Source organism: Phalacrocorax aristotelis, chromosome 3, assembly GCF_949628215.1.
Source record: "Phalacrocorax aristotelis chromosome 3, bGulAri2.1, whole genome shotgun sequence".
NCBI lineage: Eukaryota > Metazoa > Chordata > Aves > Suliformes > Phalacrocoracidae > Phalacrocorax > Phalacrocorax aristotelis.
In genome coordinates, this window is record NC_134278.1 from 4,041,772 (window position 1) to 4,060,305 (window position 18,534).

At 54.6% G+C, this 18,534-nt stretch overlaps 1 protein-coding gene across 3 annotated transcripts; it reads left to right on the forward strand.

Moving 5' to 3' along the window:
* The first annotated feature begins 1,262 nt into the window (after nt 1–1,262).
* Nucleotides 1,263–18,271, forward strand: FDFT1 (farnesyl-diphosphate farnesyltransferase 1). Of its 3 annotated transcripts, none has more exons than XM_075086560.1 (8): nt 1,263–1,444; nt 2,708–2,805; nt 9,035–9,218; nt 11,624–11,752; nt 12,249–12,440; nt 13,494–13,670; nt 13,935–14,087; nt 16,516–18,271. In XM_075086560.1, the coding sequence occupies exons 1-8, from the start codon at nt 1,328–1,330 to the stop codon at nt 16,735–16,737; spliced, it is 1,272 nt and encodes a 423-aa protein (XP_074942661.1). In that variant the 5' UTR covers nt 1,263–1,327; the 3' UTR covers nt 16,738–18,271. The 3 variants fall into 3 exon arrangements, with proteins under 3 accessions (XP_074942661.1, XP_074942659.1, XP_074942660.1); XM_075086558.1 differs by lacking the exon at nt 1,263–1,444 and adding an exon at nt 1,586–2,094; XM_075086559.1 differs by lacking the exon at nt 1,263–1,444 and having other exon boundaries at nt 2,459–2,805.
* The last annotated feature ends 263 nt before the right edge of the window (nt 18,272–18,534 follow it).

Genomic DNA, 18,534 nt, shown 5'->3' on the forward strand with positions numbered 1-18,534 from the left:
TGTTCATCTTGAGTTTTGTGTGTCTTTTCTGGTTCTTGGTTGAAAAATTTTTAGTTAAAAAATGAGATGTAGAGGGCAACTCTAGCATTTGGTGCTGCCCTTGAGAGGAGGGGACCAGCAGCTTTCCTCAGCTGTATGGGTGGCTTGGCAGGAAAACTCTTTTCATGGGAATTGGATCTAAAGGAGGATTGCAAATCTACTAGGAATGCTAGAGTTGAAGACCTCAGCCTCTCCCCTGTGAACTGCAGCACACTGGGGGTTATAGGATTGCTGAAAAATCCAATTAATGGGGTTATAGAATCACAGAATCATTAAAGTTGGAAAAGACCTCCAGGATCATCAAGTCCAACCATAAACCCAACACCCCCAGGCCTCCCAAACCATGTCCCCAAGTGCCACGGCTGCACGGTGTTTGAACCCCGCCAGGGATGGGGACTCCCCCACCTCTCTGGGCAGCCTGTGCCAGGGTCTGACCCCTCTGGCAGGGAAGGCATTTTCCCTCATCTCCAACCTAACCCTCCCCTGACGCAGCCTGGGGCCGGTTCCTCCCGTCCTGTCACTGGTGACTTGGGAGCAGAGACCGACCCCCCCCTCACTCCAGCCCCTCTCAGGCAGCTGCAGAGAGTGAGAAGGGCTCCCCTCAGCCCCCCCTTCTCCAGGCTAAACCCCCCAGCTCCCCCAGCCGCCCCCCAGCACACTTGTGCTCCAGACCCTGCCCCAGCCCCGCTGCCCTTCTCTGGACACGCTCCAGCCCCTCCAGGCCCTTCTGGGCCCAAACCTGAGCCCAGTATGGCGCCAAAGATAGAACCATAGAATCACAGAAGATGGTGAATGGTAGAAGATGGTTAAAACGCCTCGGGAAGTGCCGCTGGGGGAAAGGGCTGAGGGTGACTTAAACTAAACCAAAAAACAGCCTGAAGCGGGGAAAGGGCTGCGACCCCGGCAGTGACACAGGGGGTGTGGAGCAGGGCTAGTGGCGGGGTGCGCTCCCCAGGACCCAGTGGGGTCCCTTCCATTGGCTCCATGGCGGTGGCGGCGCCCACTCCCTCCCGCCGCCTTCCCGCTCCGCCGCCACCGCGGCTGACGCGACCGGTGCCGCTACCCAATCAGCGCCGGCCGCCGGCCGTCACACCAGCCCCGCCGCTTTTCCATTGGCTGGATCGCCCCTGGTACGAGCGCTCCTCGCCCAATAGACTCCTCGGCCGGCCCACCGAGCGATGGGGCGAGCGAGCTGATTGGCGGAGGGGCGGGGCGGAGGCGGCCCGAGCCGGGTCCGGTTAATGCGGGGGGGCGGTGGGAGCGGGCGCCGGTAGCAGCGGTGGGGGGGATGAGCGTGGCCCCCATGGAGCTGCTGAAGACATGGCTGGGGCACCCCGAGGACATCTACAACCTGCTGCGGTTCAAGATGGGCGGATACCGGGCCGTCATGCCGCGGATCGACCCGGTGAGCGGGGAGGGATGCGGTATCGGGGGGATGCGCTTCGCTGTCTCTGTCGGTCGGCAGGTGCACGGGGCCTGGCGCGGAGGGAGGGAGGGGGAGGAGGAAATGAGGAGGAAGGGGGAGCTGTCATCTCCCTGCGGCGTTGCCACAGGTGAGCGTTGCATGGCCGCCGTGTGCTGCACCGGCCCGGTGTAACCGGTGGGCAACACCTTTGCACGGTTTCGGTGCTTCCTGGGCGTTGCACCGGTTCGGCGGGCATCGCACCGGCTTTCCGTGCATCGCTCGGGGCCGGTACCCTGGGTGCATCACACCGGTTCCGAGTAATGCGCGAGCCCGGTGCTTTGCACCGGCTTCAGGTTTTCCACTCGTTGCACAGAACCGGTGCTTTGCCCTGGTCGTTTCCTGCTTGGCGGCCATCGTGCCTGCTCCGGGCCCTATGCGAACCCGGTGCCACCGGCTCTGAGCATCGCACGCTTCCGATTCTTCACCCGCATCCCACTGACGCAGGGTATTGCAGAACCCGGGTGCTTTGCATCGGCTTCGTGCTTCCCGTGCGTTGCACCGGTGAAGCGTTTCCATGCATTGCACGGCCCTGGTACTTTGCACCGCCTTTGTGCTTCCCGTGCATTGCATGGCCCGGGTTCATTGCACCGGTAAGGCTTTTTCATGCATTGCACGGCCCCGGGTGCTTTGCACCGGCTTTATGCCTCCCGCGCATTGCACCGGTGAGGTTTTTGCATGCATTGCAAGGCCCGGGTGCTTTGCACCGGTAAGGCTTTTCCGTGCATTGCACGGCCCGGGTGCTTTGCACTGGCTTTATGATTCCCGTGCACCGCACCGGTAAGGCTTTTCCGTGCATTGCACGGCCCGGGTGCTTTGCACCGGCTTTATGCCACCCGTGCATCGCACCGGTGAGGTTTTTTGCCTGAATTGCACGGCCCGGGTGCTTTGCACCGGCGTTGTGCTTCCCGTGCATTGCACGGCCGCGGGCGCCGAGCGGGTTAAGGGGGCGGGCGGAGCGGGGAGGGGGCGGAGCGGGCCGCAGCCCCCCGCCGCCGCGCCCCCATGGCGGCCAGCACCAAAGCCGTGTGCCTCTTCAAGCGGACTCTGGCCCTCTCCCCTCCCCGGGGACCCCCCCGGGCGCTGGGGCGGCTGCGGGGCGGCGGGCGGAGGGTGCAGCAGCGGGGGACCGCCGTGCCCCCCGCGGCCCCGCCGCCGGCCGCGCCCCGCCTCCAGCCGCCCCCCTGTACCCCGCTTTGCCTGCAGGATTCGCTGGGACGAGGCCTCCGCACCTGCTACCGCTACCTCAACCAGACCAGCCGCAGCTTCGCCGCCGTCATCCAGGCCCTGGACGGAGAGCTGCGGTGAGCAGGGGGGGGCTGGGGTCCCTGGGTGGGCTCCCCGGGAGGCGGTGGGTGCGATGTCCCCCCGCCACCGGGGCTCCCAGGCAGAGCTGCCCGGGAGGTGGTCCATGCAATGCCCCCATATGCCATGTTTCATCAGCCGAGCTGCTGGGAAACGCTCCCCTCCTCCACCCCAGTGCAGCAGATCGCCAGGGCACTGGGCTGAATTGGTGGGGAGACCCCCAGTGCAACCCCACCCTGGCCATGGGGGTTGTCACCTCCGAGCAGGCGGGCTGTACTGCGTCCCCCCTGAGCCGAGCAGGCCACGGGCACTACAGCCTCTTGGCCAGCAGACAGTTAAACGCGGCACCCGGCCATGTGCTGTTTGTGACACCCTGGGAATGTGTCCTGGCAGTGCCGAGGCTGGCGCTGGCTTTTGGGGCTGGCCAGAGAGACGTGGCCCCGCTGGCGGGAGGAGGTGAGCAAAAACCCAGGGCTGACCGAGGGTCTGGACCCTGCCTGGAGGGTGCTTTTGGAAGCAGCTGCCTCAAAACCTGTGCGTTCATCTTGCTGCGTGCTCATTCTTTGCTGTACAAATTTTGCTCGCCGGTGCAGGAAAGCTTCAGATGGTAACAGAAGATGCAAAGCTGGCCTCAGGCCTCATGCATGTATATATATGCTCTGTATAATCCCTTATATTTATATGGTAATTAGTGATATCTGTATGTAAATCTCTCTCCAGTGAATCCCAAGATGGGTTAATTGTCAAAATTAGGGGTTTCCTTTAAGCTGTACTAGACATGTCTAAGGCTGCGGTTGCGACTCCGCTGAGCAGTTGCAGGAGTCACCCTGAACACTGGCTTATCTGTTGGGTTTCTGAGCCCTGGTTTGGCATTTTGGACGGTGCCCCGTAGCTGTCATCCAGCATCTACGAAATGGTCGTCTGCAGCCTGTTCTACAGGAAATGCAAAGAAATTCAGCAGCTTGGCCGGGGTTGCATGGAAAGGTATGAGTGGGGCCAAGAATTAAACTTTTTTTTTTCCATGCTTGGTATATTAGCTAATGTAGAAACTAAAAAAAAAAATAAAAGGCCAATTAATAAAACACCTAGAAACCTGTCAGCGGCATCAGTATGCGGCGCGCTTGCCTTGATCTTCTGCAGTCAGTTACCTTGTCTGTCTTTTCTGTTCTTTAATCCTTGCGTTGCTGCTCGGACCAGGAAAGCTCCCTCCCTCGGGGCACAGAAACTTCTGCCTGGCATCCTGAAAATGCTATTGCCGGATCTTTGCAACCTACAACTGTGCAGGGATTGCTGCTGAATTACAGCTGGCTCTGTAGTGGATCAGAAGAAACTCATTTTCAAAGCGCAGTAGCTCCGCTGAAGAGTTTAGGAACGAAGGAGGGAAATGCAGAATAGGCAGAATGTAGGAGTAGGCAGAGCAGCAGGCTCACCGGCGGAAGTGATTTTGCTGGATCATGGCAAAGTGCTTTCGTTGATGTTGTAGTGGGGGTTAAACTGGACCCCAGTGGTCACAGACTGCTTAATATTTGCCTCTGTGCTTGCTGGTTGGAGAAGCTTGGTGCTGTAGGATGCAAAACACAGTGCTGGTACCCTGTGCTGCAGCCCCGTGCCCTGTCCTGCCACAACTTCGCCTGCGACTTCATTGGAGTGAAATCTCCTTGTTTGAAGGCTGGGGAATGTGTGAAGCTCTTGCTCCCTGGTTCACGTCCCTGCTTCTGGGAGAGTTTCCATGCGTCACCCAAAGACTGCTGGAAAATGAAGAGCGTCTGGATGAGTGCTGGGAGCGATGCTTCCCAGGCCTAGGGCACAGGGAGTGGAGCTAAAATGTTTGCTTTCTTCCTGCCTAGTTTTTTTTGGCCCCGTAAACTGTGTGTTTGGCTGACTAGGGCCCTGTCCAGCCCATTGCTCCATGGTTAGGGTGTTTTCTTGGAAGGTGGGAGGCTCAAAACTGCAGATTTATTGGCAGCTGAGCCAACGTCGTAATTGCTGGTGTGGGGAGGAGTTAGGAGCCACCATCATAGCTCTTCCCCTGGTGACGGAGAGGAGGAGAGGGATGCTCCAACCTTCCTCCAGTGCTGGCCCTGCGGTCCTACCTGTCCCTGGGACCCTTCAGCATCAGTTCCGGCAGGTTCAGCTGCTTTGTGGAGAACACCAGCCTTGTGCTGGCAGAGGGTGAAAGTGGTGGCAAGGAGAAAGGAGAAGAGACCTCCTTGCCTGGGACATGGGGAGCTGCGCCTAGGACAGGGCTGGAGCTTGGAGCCCTGAGATGAAACCAGGCTTGCTCTTTGGAAGTGGGTGCTTCCAGTTGTGTGAGGGGGAGGTAATGGCGTTGTACCCTCTTCCCAGCACTGTCACCCATGTTTTCAGGTGAAGACGGTTTGGCTTTGATTGGCCCCTGTCATCCCCATGGGTCTCAGGTTGGAGCCCAGCTGGGACCATGGTGCCTGGGAACCTTGCAGAGAAGTGGGGAGCTGCAGGCAGACCACGCTCACTGCGTAGTTGGTTATATGACCTTACATTTCATAGAATAGTGGGGGTTGGAAGGGACTTTTAAAGGTCATCTAGTCCTGCACCTGGGTCAGGGCAGCCCCATCTATCAGCACAGGCTGGGGGGTGGAGGGGTGGGGAGCAGCCCTGCCCAGAAGGACTTGGGGGTGCTGGGGGGTGAAAGGCTGGACAGGAGCCGGCAACGTGCGCTCGCAGCCCAGACCCCCAGCCGTGCCCCGGGCTGCATCCCCAGCAGCGCGGGCAGCCGGGCGAGGGAGGGGGTCCTGCCCCTCTGCCCCGCTCTGTGAGACCCCCCTGCAGCGCCGCCTCCAGCTCGGGGCTCCTCAGCACGGGACAGACACGGGGCTGTTGGAGCGGGGCCAGAGGGGGCACAGAAATGCTCCGAGGGCTGGAGCCCCCCTGCTGCGAGGCCGGGCTGGGAGAGCTGGGGTTGTGCAGCCGGGGAAGGGGAGGCTGCGGGGAGACCTTATTGCGGCCTTTCGGGGCTTGAAGGGCTTGAAGGCTGTAGGAAGGGTGGGGGCAGCCTCTTTAGCAAGGCCTGTTGTGACAGGACAGGGGGTGACGGTTTTAAACTAAAGGAGGGCAGATTTAGACTGGATATAAGGAACACATTTTTCATAGTGAGGGTGGTGAAACCCTGGCCCAGGTTGCCCCGAGAGGTGGTCGATGCCCCATCCCTGGGAACACTCAAGGCCAGGCTGGACGGGGCTCTGAGCAACCTGCTCTGGTTGAAGATGTCCCTGCTCATGGCAGGGGGTTGGGCTGGATGAGCTTTGAAAGTCCCTTCCAACCCAAACCATTCTGTGTTTCTGTGATAGTTCAACCCCTCCACAACCTCTCTGGGCAACCTGGACCAGGGTTTCACCACCCTCATTGTGAACGACTAATTCCTTTGATATGCCCAGATCACCACGGAGCTAAATTCAGTATGCGATGGAAGCTAGGGATGCAGTCATGGTTTGGGTGCAGAAGAGGGTTTAAATAAGTGTTTTAACCATGCTGGGCTCTGGAGTTACTGTTAGCTCTTCACTTGGCGTGGTGTAGATATGAGAGGTGCTTCTGGGATGGCATTTCACCTTCTGCTCTGCCCTTCTTGGGTGCTGCTGGTGGAAGTTGCTGCTGGTAGAGGTAGCAGTGCTGGGCACTTGCATCGTGTCGGATGAATGCAGCCTGGTTGAAATGGAAAAACTCAGTCATGCAAAGGAACAGGAGGGCACGAGGCGGCTGCTCATGAGCACTCGGATGTCTGGTTTGACAGAGGTATTAAACACCCTTCAGTTAAGAAAAAAATGCCAAATTTAACAGTATGGGCTGTAAGAGCCAGTCAGTTTTCACTGGCTGCTTAATCACTGCTTGCATGTTGTTATCCCAGGAGAGCAGCTTTCACCTCGTAATTAGTGCTAAAACAGGCCAAGCTAGCTTCCATTTGTCAAACAATTAATAAATGCATCATCTCATTGAAGTATCGCTCTGCTCATTTAGAGCTAGGGGATTATTTCATATAAATCCTGGAGTCAGAGCTGATATTTCTCACCATCAGGACTCTTTCTGGGTGGTTTTTTTTTTGCTTCAGCTGCAGAAACGCAGAGCCTGGGTGGGGAAGGCGGAGGTGGTGGGACTGGAAGGGGATGTGGCTCTTCAGCAGCTTTCCGCTGGGGTGTTTGGACATGTGGGCTGGCTCCAGCATCTTGTGCGTGGAGATTTAAAGATAAAGTGTGTGTTGGCTCTATCTGCCAGTCCTGGCAATCCTGTTGGGCAGTAAGGCACCCCCTTGTCCCCCCCAAAACAGGATAAAAGGATGCTGGGTGTGGAGAAGGGGAAGTGATAGGAAAAGCACACTTGCTTTTTTTTCCCTTCCTTATTTTGCCTTTTTTTTTGTTCCAATAAGCTGACCTCGGGCTCTGTCCTCTGGGTCCTAGTGAGCACTGGCCAAGAGCTTTGGATCTTGGTTGCACAGTTGGATCTTTCATGGAGAGTTGGGTCTGGCAGTGCCCAGCTCTGCCCAGGGAGAACTTAAAGGCCCATTGCTTCCCCAGTGTCCATCTTAGAAAGCCAAAAACCATGCCGTAGTTTTCTGCATGAAGGGAAAAACCTGGGTTTCCTAACCCGGGTCAGGTGTGCTGGATGGGGAAGGCAGGGACAGGTCAGCCCATGGGGGGTTTGTGCCGAGGCACCTCGGTTGCTCAGAGTGGTGGTTAAAGGCGTGGACCTGTGGGAGTGGGTCCAGAGGAGGGCCATAAAAATGATCAGAGGGATGGGACACCTCTGCTGCGAGGCTGGGCTGGGAGAGCTGAGGTTGTTCAGCCTGGGGAAGAGAAGGCTGTGGGAAGACCTTATTGTGGCCTTTCAGTGCTTAAAGGGGGTCTATAGGAAAGATTGGGAGGGACCCTTCACCAGGGAGTGTAGAGAGAGGACAAGGGGTAATGGTTTTAAACTGAAAGGGGATAGATTTAGATTAGATATAAAGAAGAAATCCTTCACTATGAGGGTAGTGAGACCCTGGAGCAGGTTGCTCCGAGGGGTGGTCGATGCCCCGTCCCTGGAAACATTGAAGGTCAGTTGGACGGGGCTCTGAGCAACCTGCTCTGGTTGAAGATGTCCCTGCTCATGGCAGGGGGTTGGACTGGATGGCCTCTAAAGGTCCCTGTATTGGGTCTGGCTGAGATGGAGTTAATTTTCCCCACAGCAGCCCTCATAGTGCTGTGATTTGTGTTGGTAGCTAGAACAGTGTTGGTAACACACCAGTGGTTTGGCTATCGCTGTGCTCCCACAGCATCTCCAACATTCCCCCCTCACTGGTAGGCTGGATGTGGGCAAGATCTTGGGATGGGTCATAGCCGGGACAACCAACCCAAACTGACCAAAGGGCTGTTCCATACTGTGTGGCGTCTGCTCAGCAATAAAACATCAGAGAAAGGAGGAGGGAGGGTGTTTGTTGTTATGATGATTGTCTTCTGGAGCAACCACTACACATACTGAAGCCCTGTTTCCTGGGAAGTGCCTGGGCCTGGCCTGCTGATGGGAAGTAGAGAACAAAATCTTTGTTTTCCTTTGTTTCCGAGCATGGCCTTTGCTTTTGCTTTATTAAACTGACTATCTTGACCTGCAAGGTTTTTTTCATCTTATTTTCTCCCCCCTACCCCATCCTGCTGAGGAGGGGAGTGATGGGGCAGCTGATGTCCCGCCAAAGTCCACCCGCCACAGTCCCTTCCAACCCAAACCATTCCTTTATGATCACAGTAGGTGAGAAGTGCTGCTGTTGATGCTTTCCATCCCTGACCTGCTCCCATGACCCGGGGATTTGAGCAGTGCATTTCTAATGCATTTATTTTACATTCCTGCACAGCACAGCCACTGTCCCCAGATGAGGGCTGGGGAAGCTGGCACCCAGGATTTGATGGAGGAGGGATTGGATGTGGTTATCCCGTGACCAAAGCTGGCTTCCAAACTGTAGGAGACACTGTCAAACAACAGTGGGGGCCAGGAGGGTTTTCACATCACGGCTTTCCATTCCGCTCGGCGGCTGTATCACTTGAAATGTGAAAGCGAATTATCCTGGAAGTGCTTGAATTCAGTGCAAGACTTCAATGACCATGGTGGTGCTGGTGTGTGTTTTATTGAGCTGGAACGCCGCTGAAGACTGTGTGGTTAATCTAAACTGTGTGTCCTGCCTAATAGCCAATCCCAAGTAAGAGATGATTGTTTTTTCTCCTCCCCCAGACATGCCGTCTGTATATTCTACCTAGTTCTCCGTGCCCTGGATACTATAGAGGATGACATGACCATCAGCTTAGACGTAAAGGTCCCGATGCTGCATGAGTTTCACTCCTATCTCTATCAGCCAGAGTGGAAATACATGGAGAGCAAGGAGAAGGACCGTCAGGTGCTCGAGGACTTCCCAACGGTAAGATGTCCACCTCCTTGCTTCTGCTGCTTTGTGCCACCTCTGTCTGCACGGTTACCTCTCGGTGTTACACCTGAGCTCATTCAGTCCCTGGCAAGCCCGTAGCTCTTCGGAAGAGCTACATCACCTGCGCTTGGGGCTGGATGTAGAGCTGGAGTGACAAACCCAAACGTTGTGCAACTCTATGTGAGCCAGAGATAACCTGGCTGTGGAAGAGTGCCAGCTCTGAAAAATGGCTTTTTGCCTCCCCTGTTGGAAGAGTAAATGACTGTCGTGTTGTGGAGAACACTGTGCATTGTATGGGTTGGGTGTCCTGTGACCCCTAACAGACAGGGAGAGGAGGAAAGCTTGTCTGGCATCTGGCTTGTGGATGGGCCAGCGTTGTCAGCGGTCCTGCAGGATCTGCTCTAGAGCTACAGGGTCTGTCTGCAGGTCTTTGACATGCATATAAGATAAAAACCACCTGCACTGCTACTAACAGTATTTCCCAGTCTTACTGCTCTAAGGATCCTTCTAAAAGGAAGCCACAGAGAGTCTGCATCTCCACTAGCAAGCTAAGCAGTATTGGAGTCTGGTCTCTGACCTGGAGTCCAGTTGGGAAAGTCTGTCCGTGTCCAAGCTGTTAAACTCTCTCATCATCCAGAACAGTGTGGTTGCATCCCAGACTGTCCTTAAGAAGCGGTTCCTGGCCCACACTACTCTCTAAGCTCCACCTGGGGATTGCTTGGGGTCAGAGGCCATGCTTGATATTTAAGTTACTGGTGCAGGTGGAGCTGTAGGGCCTTGACTCCGTGCTGTAGGCAGTCAGGACGGCAGGCAGCAGAGCTGAAACCATGGTGCTTGTCCTGGGCTCCTGCCAGGTTTCAGCCCCAGCAGGAGCACTGGGATGATGGAGCTTTGCCGTGCTGAGATGCAGCATCTCCAGCGCCAAAGAGGAACCCACCTGGCCAGTCGTCTTAGAGGGGATCCGTCAACCAACAACAGAAAGAGATGCTGTGGTTGGAAGGCAAGGCTGAGCTCTGCTGAGTGGGGATACAGACATCTGGTTTTGGTGAGGGCACAAGGACCAGCCTTTGATGGATGCTGCAGTTTTGTGGTTGTTCACGTTAATCAAAAATAGCTGAGTTTATTTTTTAGGTTTTTTTTCATAGAATCATTAAGGTTGGAAAAGACCTCTAGGATCATCAAGTCCAACCATCAGCCCAACACTACCATGTCTCCTAAAGATCTGTTTAAGAAAAAGTATAAAAGTTACAGTGAGGAGCATTTCATTTTCTAAGGAAGTTCTATTTTGTTCAGCTTTCTACCATCTTAAATTTATTCTGCCCTTATCGGGCTTTCCCTAGCAGTGGGAATGGGATAATTGTTTGGAAAACTGAGGTGTATTGTAAATTTTGATGCTCAGCCTTGGGATAACAGTGGCTGTGCCCTATCTGGGAGGGATGTGCGCTATAGGAGATGGATTCTTGATGTATAGTGATAGAGGTATGGTGGGTATGCCAGTGGCTTTGTACTTTAGAAGAGCTTTTGAGAAGGTATCCATGACACTTTGTTTTTTTCGTGGTGTGTATGTGTTATTCACTTGGGCGATCTGAGTTCATATTCAGGTATGATTTTAGTAATATTTGGCAGAGGTGTACTCGCAGGTCATGCTTCTGTGTAGTGGATTGAAGCCATGGAGATGGAAACAGAGCTGATATGCTTATTTTTTACAGACAGACTGAGGCACAGGGCAAGGATGTGCCAGCAGCCGTGGCTAGAGTCAGGAGAGCCTGGATCTGCAGTTGTGTCTGAGCTGTAATCGTTCGGATACACACCTTGGGCTGCCTGTAGTTACCCACTGATGGAGAACAAAGCTCAGCACAATAAAATGTGATGCTCTGCAGTTTTGGGAAGGGGAGGATGCACTTTTAAATTTTTTTCAGTATGAGAGTGATTGAGTCACTTCCGTTTGTGGAAAATGTGTCCTGCAGAGCCAGAGCTGGAGAGGGCTCAGGAGAGCAGAGCACCAGAAACCTCGCCTGTTTTTTCCCATGGTTGGCATGATGGAGCACTCTCACAAATTACAAAAAAAAAACAACCCAACTCTGTGCACCAAGCATAGCTAGTTTTGTCCCGTCACTCCCCGATGGTACCGGTCCAAGGCCACAGAACCTTCCCAAAGATATTGCTGTGTCTGATCTATCGCCAGAGACCATACCGTTTATACTGAGAACAGACTGGGGCTGTGCTTTAAGGGCCTTGAAACAGCTCTGGTTGTGGGAGTTGTCCTGGATCTCCAGCCAGGGTGGGATAAGAGCCTGGTAAACAGTTTTTTTTTTATTAAGAAAACAGAAATGTTGAGTTCTGCTATTTTATTCCTGACGCTTTTTTTTTTTTTTCGCTTGGGGTGGTTTGCACTGCAGATCTCCATGGAGTTCAGGAACCTGTCAAAGGTTTACCAGGATGTGATTTCGGATATTTGCCACAAGATGGGCATCGGGATGGCGGAGTTCTTGGAGAAGAAGGTGGACTCTCAGCACGAGTGGGATAAGGTAGGTCAGCCCGGACAGAGGAATGGACTGAACGTGGGTAGGGTCTGCCTTGTCTCTGCGGAAAGAGGAGACATTGAGCATCCCTGTGGGAAGAGAGTTCAGCTGGATGGAGGAGGCTGTGTGGGTTTGGGAAGGCTTTGAGAGACTGCTGCTCCTGTGGGTAACAGGAGGATGGCGTGGATTGTTGGCGTTGCCCACCAGCACGTGTTTTGGGTGACCCATCACGTCAGCTGTTCCCACGTGGGTGGTTTGTTTGGCTGGTGGAGGCAGAGTGGCACCTTGGTGGGACATCCTTGGTGAGGTGTTTGCTGGGCATGGGAAAGCTGAGACATGCTAGGGAGGGCCATGAAAACTTGCGGAAAATACACCGTCAGTTGCCTCCTGAGCATCACTTTTGTAGAACTCACCATGGCAAATAGACAGCTCTTTGTAACTGTTCTTTTTTCTTGTTTTGGTTTTTTTTTTTCCTGCCCCTTCCCCTCTCGGTGCCTCCCAGTATTGTCACTACGTTGCTGGGCTTGTGGGGATAGGACTTTCCCGTCTCTTCTCTGCATCAGAGCTAGAAGATCCGATCGTTGGGCAGGACACAGAGCTGGCCAACTCCATGGGCCTTTTCCTGCAGAAAACCAACATCATCCGTGACTATCTGGAGGACCAGCTGGAGGGAAGGGAGTTCTGGCCCAGAGAGGTGAGGGAAAACGCCACCTTGGGGCGAGTGTTTCTGCTGTGCCTCTTTGGGAAGTTCACTAAGTCTGAAGGTACTGTTATTGCTGCTCTGATACAGTGAGTTGCATCCTTTCCTTAGACAAGCTCCTGCTGGAATTTCCTTCAAAATCTCCAAAGCCAGGGGTTTTCCCACCGTTTGTAGGTGTCCCCTGACAGTCTTTCCTACATGTTTCCAAGAGCTGTAACGGATGTAACCAACCAGCCGTGCTTCGCAGGACACCTGTCTCAGGAATGCATTACGGGGTGCATAGCGGAAGGTGCACAGCTAAAATCGCAGCACCTCTCATGTCCATTTAAATCAAAGTTAACAGGAGAGACTTGACAGTCGGCTTTAATTTTAAGACCCTACAGTAAAGCTGTGCTGCATAAGATTGCTACTGTTGGTTGTAGCAACCAAGGTATCTTCTTCATAATAACATAATGACAGTTGGCTGAGAAGTTCCACATCTGCCTACAGCAGCCTGGGTACAGATGTGGGGACGAGGTGATGTCTCCCCCCACTGCCAAGAAAGAACTTGTTGGGCAGCTTTTTCCCCCCTCTCCATTACATCAGTTCTAGGAGTGAGAGAGGATAAGACTGGGTGAGATCTTGAGGGGTTGCCTAGACTGTTTCCAAAGGCAGGACCAGCTCTGCCTGTGCCTGACAGATGCTTGTCCACTGTTCTTGAAGCCCTCCAGGAATTTTTCACTCTGTCTCCATGTGTTTGATCTGCCTCGTCAACCAATTCTTGATGTCAGCCTGATATGTGAGGTGTCTTTTCCTTGCCTTGCCTAGAGAAGATGTGGAGCTGAGTTGCATCCGTCTTCTTTACAATCCCTTTGCATATACAAAGGCCACTGTCATGTCTCTGGAGCCTGCCCGCCCTTTTCTTTAACCTAGTAAGCCCCAGTCCTTCAAGGCTTTCATGGGTCTCTCGTGGTTCTTGGAGCTCTCCCAGACCTTGAACTGTTATTGACGTCTTGCTTACAGCATTATTTTATCCTCCAACTTGTGAGTCCTTATCTTGATGTTTAGGTTTGGAGCAGATACGCAAAGAAGCTCTCTGATCTTGCGAAACCAGAGAACATCGATATGGCTGTCCAGTGTCTGAATGAGCTCATCACCAACGCCCTCCACCATGTCCCTGACGTCCTCACGTACTTATCCCGCCTGAAAAACCAAAGCGTCTTCAACTTCTGCGCTATCCCCCAGGTGAGTTATGTTTTCAAGTGGTTGTTCGTTGCCTGTAGCCCAGCTGATGAGAAGCGGGGTGAAGGAAGTTATGTATCGTATCAATATTAGCATGTTTCATTCACATTCTCTTCTGTCTCTTCCTTCTTTCACATTACCTATCGTTTCTGCTGTGAGATTGTGGCTTCACACCAGAATGTTTTACCATCCCTTCCACTAGAGCCAAGGTTACTGCCTTGGCAAGATACTTGCAATGCAGTAAGGGCTCCCGGTGTTTCTCCTTAGGTGATGGCTATTGCCACATTGGCTGCCTGCTATAACAACAAGCAGGTGTTCAGGGGTGTTGTGAAGATCCGGAAGGGACAAGCTGTCACTCTAATGATGGACGCCACAAACATACAAGCTGTCAAAGCCATCATGTACCAGTATGTGGAAGAGGTAGGTTAAGCAACTTGCTTTGAGTAATTTACTGTAATAACTCACCCCGAGTGCTGTGGGCAGCGTTGGGCGCCACAGGACATTGAGGGTATAAAGCTACTGGAGGGTGTGCCAAGGAGGCCGTGGAGTTGGGGAAGGGTTTAGAGGGGAAACCGTACGAGGAGCGGCTGGAGTCCCTTGGGTTGTTCAGCTGGAGCAGAGGAGACCGAGGGCAGCCCCATGGCGCTCTGCAGCTCCCTCCCGAGGGGAGGAGGAGGGGCAGGGCTGGTCTCTGCTCTCTGGTGCCCAACGCCAGGCCCCGAGGGGATGGCAGGGAGATGTGCCAGGGGAGGGTGAGGCTGGGCATTAGGAGAAGGTCCTTCCCCCAGAGGGTGGTGGAGCCCTGGCACAGGCTCCCCAGGGAGGCATCACGGCACCAGCCTGGCGATATTCAAGAATCACTTGGACAAGGCCCTCAGAGACACTGTGTGAATTTGGGGTGTCCTGTGCAGGGACAGGAGCTGGGCTCGATGGTCCTTGTGGGTCCCGCCCAGCTCAGGGCATTCTGTGATTCTGTGAATTTCTGGCTGGTCCCGTCCGCTTTCCCAGTGTGGAACTGGGAAGACACGTGAATCTGTTAATCTTTTCTTACATCCTTCGTTCAGTGGTGCCAGGGCACAGTGACCCGGATATGGTTTTGGCTTGGACCAAACTGGGTGCACAATGTGTTCCCTTGAGTGTACCCTTGGTCTGTGCCTGTGTTGAGAGGTAGGGACTGAAGTCCTGCCGTCCTTCTGGTGGAGAACCAGAGGAGTCAGCTGTCACAGCACAGGGCTTCACCTGGGCTGAGCAGACACAGAGGACCTTTCCCACAACACACTTCTGAACAGGTTGCATCATCTCCCCATGGGCTGCTCCAGCAAGCAGTCGTGTTTTCTCTGTGTCCGTAGTTGCAGCTGGCAGCATGATGTGGTGGTTGTTTCCTTGTGCTGCACGGCCAGCAGTAATAAGGTGGTTCACAGGTGGTTAAAGCAGTGGGACTCTCAACTCAGGGTACTGCGGAGGTTAAAAGTCCACAGGGAGGAGCAAGTAGTGGATGTTTAACGCAGAAAAAAACCCCAACCCCAAAAACCAAATCCAGTGAGGGCTGTTAAATTAAAAGACATCACTTCTGCACCAGGGAGACCCCAAACCATGGGTTATTAGAGCTCCCATTGTTGGCTGGCCAAGCCCATGGCAAGGGACAGTTATGCCTCAGCACAGTAGTCCAGAAGAGGGTCTCTGCTTGTGCATGCCTCCCTAAGACTCATGCAGACAAGTCTCTCAAAGGCCATGGGGTTTGCAGACCAAGGAGAAAACCGTAAAGACCACGTAGTTATCTCATGGAGGTGGCCGTTTTCTGGCAGTCACACTGGCCACTGGTCCCACTGGTGTGTCCTCACGGGTTTGAGGTGGGCTGTAGGTCACTGGCAGCGAGGACGGTGGGGCAAGAACCGCTGGTCCCAGCCACACCAGTTGCGATTGAGGGATTGTGTCTGAGGCTGTGTGGTCCATCTCCCGTCACGGGGTGCCCTCAAGAGGCTGCTTGGTTTAGTGCACCTCTCAAGGGAAATGGGCCCTGGCCCCATCCAGGCACCCCTTGCAACTGGTCCTTGCTCCAGGGCAGTCCACCACTGAAGTTGCTCTTGAGGACATGGTGGCCCTTTACAGAATCACACAGAATCACAGACTGGCAGGGGTTGGAAGGGCCCTCTGGAGCTCATCCCGTCCCACCCCCTGCTGGAGCAGGCACCCCCAGAGCAGAGGCACAGGGCCGCGTCCAGGCGGGGGGTGAATGTCTCCAGGGAAGGGACCCCACAGCCTCTCTGGGCAGCCTGTGCCCCTGCTCTGGCACCCGCACAGGGAAGGGGTTTGTCCTCATGTTCAGGTGGAACTTCCCGTGTTCCAGCTTGTGCCCGTGGCCCCTTGGCCTGGCGTTGGGCACCACTGAAAAGAGCCCGGCCCCATCCTCCTGACACCCGCCCTTCAGGTATTTATAGGCATTGATGAGATCCCCCCTCAGCCTTCTCTTCTCCAGGCTGAACAGACCCAGGTCTCTCAGCCTTTCCTCACCAGGGAGATGCTCCAGCCCCTGATCCCCTTGGCAGCTCCCCCCTGGCCTTGCTCCAGCAGTTCCCTGCCCTTCTTGCACTGGGGGGCCCAGAACTGGCCGCAGCCCCGCAGCTGTGGCCTCGCTGGGGCAGAGCAGAGGGGGAGGAGAACCTCCCTCGCCCTGCTGCCCACACGCCTTTTCAGGCACCCCAGGACACCGCTGGCCCCCTTGGCCCCAAGGGCCCGGTGCTGGCTTATGATCAGTTTGCTGCATTAAGGCTTCCTCTTCCACCCCATGGTCCGGTTTGTCTCCTGAGCCTTGGGTGGGAACCATAACTCCTCCTTCCTCCCTCCCCAGATCTACCAGAAGATCCCAAGCACAGACCCGTCATCCAACAAGACGCAGCAGGTCATCGCCTCCATCCGCACCATGAGCTTGCCCGGCAGCCCCATGGCATCACGCCACCACTACTCCCCCATCTACCTGTCATGCGCCATGCTCCTGGCCGCCCTGAGCTGGCAGTACCTGAGCACCATCTCCAAGGCCACCGAGGAGTACGTCCAGGCGGGCGAGAACTGATGGGCAGTGGGCGCGCGGGGGGAGAGATGGTCGGTGGATGGGCATAGGAGGCAGGAGGCTCCTTGTCCCCTGCCAGTGGGGATGGCCAGGCAGCGGGGTGCCACGGGGCCTGGGACGGTGACGAGGACGGGACGCCAGTGAGCTGCAGCCCGGGGGCGATGGCGCGGCATTGCCAGACTCCGCTCCTCGCTGCCCTTGCCATCTGCTTGGATGGTTACAAACACTAATCGGAGTCTTACCGTTGGGGGGTTGAATGTTTTTTTTTTCTCCCTTCTTTCCCGTTGGACAGTTTACCTGAATTTTTTTTTTTCTGATAGGATGGTTTTAAATAGGAACTCCAGTTGCCTCCTTTTCTTGCTTGAGGCTTGAGACACCTCTCCAGCTCAGAGCTGAGCAAAACCTGGGTTTTACCGCCCTTTCTTAGGCAGCCTCTTCCCCATCACCTCTGGTGCCTGCTCTGCACTAGAAGGATGCTGCTTCAGCCAGGAGAGGAATACGCTTTCTTATGCAGGGAAAAGGCTCTGGCTACCTTCTCGCCCTCAGCCCAGGCTTGTTGACGTTCTGCAGCCTGGAAGCAGGCAGAGGCAATCTTCACATTTGTTGTTGTGCTGAAGAAGATTATTAGGCTTGAAACAAGCCCTTATAATATTAAATACATAGGAGGTGGGAATGCGCTGTTCACTTCAGTGCGCCCCCAGCTGGAAGTCATCTATTGCAGCCCCCTGCCCTCTAGCCGATGGCACCCCGTCCTCGCAAAGCTTCATATTTCCGCAGGTGGGGAGGTGGTGAGGCAGAGGAGATGGGAGCTGCTTGTATGGTGCTCAGCTGATAACCCCATGCCTGACTCCACCTGTGGGGTCTGGGCTCTGAAGCTCTTCTTCAGCCCAAGGGGATGGGTGGCCATGGCAGAGCAGCACCATTGGGGCAGCTCCGAGTGCCTCTGCAAAGCAGGGGAGTGAGGGTTTGCACCGTGCTGTCCCTCGTGGGATGCCTTTTCTGGGGGCCTTGATGCACTGGCCACCCTGAAAGGCAGCAGTGATCCCTGCCACGGGCTGGGAAGGGTTGAGCCACCAGGGGGGCCAGGGCAGGTTTTCCTGGCCCACATGGCTCTAGGTTGGGATGATGCGTTGGATTACACTAACACTGCAAACTGGAAGAGGCTTCCACTACTGTTTTGAAACACATCAGGCTGGAGAAGAAACGATTCAAGAAGAAACAATGCTTTAAAGGCCCACCTTGTTTTCCTGGGGTGGATTTTTGTTTTTAGGGTCCCGACCCACCCCCCTGCTTTGCTTTGGTGAAGGGAAGGACAGCCCCTGTCCTGGTACGGGACAGAGCTGGTTCCCAGGTGCAGTTCAGTGGCCTTTGCAAGGCCAAGCCCCTGTGGCCAGACTTACTCAGAAGGAGGACCCCTACTTCATGAGTACTGATGTAGATACTTCTAAGCTATTGTTCAAAAGAAACTTGTGGTAGCTCTCTTTGTGCAGCTTCCTGTCTTGTTGAAAATAAAGTTTTCTTTGGGGGGGGAGGAAAAAGTACTAATTTTTTTTAAGCTGTCATTTCTTTTGCATTGGCAATTCCCCACCAAGCCACAGGTTACAAGCCCTCAGCTCAGATGAAAAGCAGATGCTGCCTTGCTGCCACTCAGGGCATCATAATAAAGCCTTGCGTGTCAGACCTGAAGGAAGAATTTTAACCAGGGTGAGAGACAGCTAAAGGTCAGTAGATTAACTTTCAGTGGACCTTGCGCTGCAGGCAGCAGGAGCGGTGGCACAGCCCTGGGCTGCAGACAAGCTC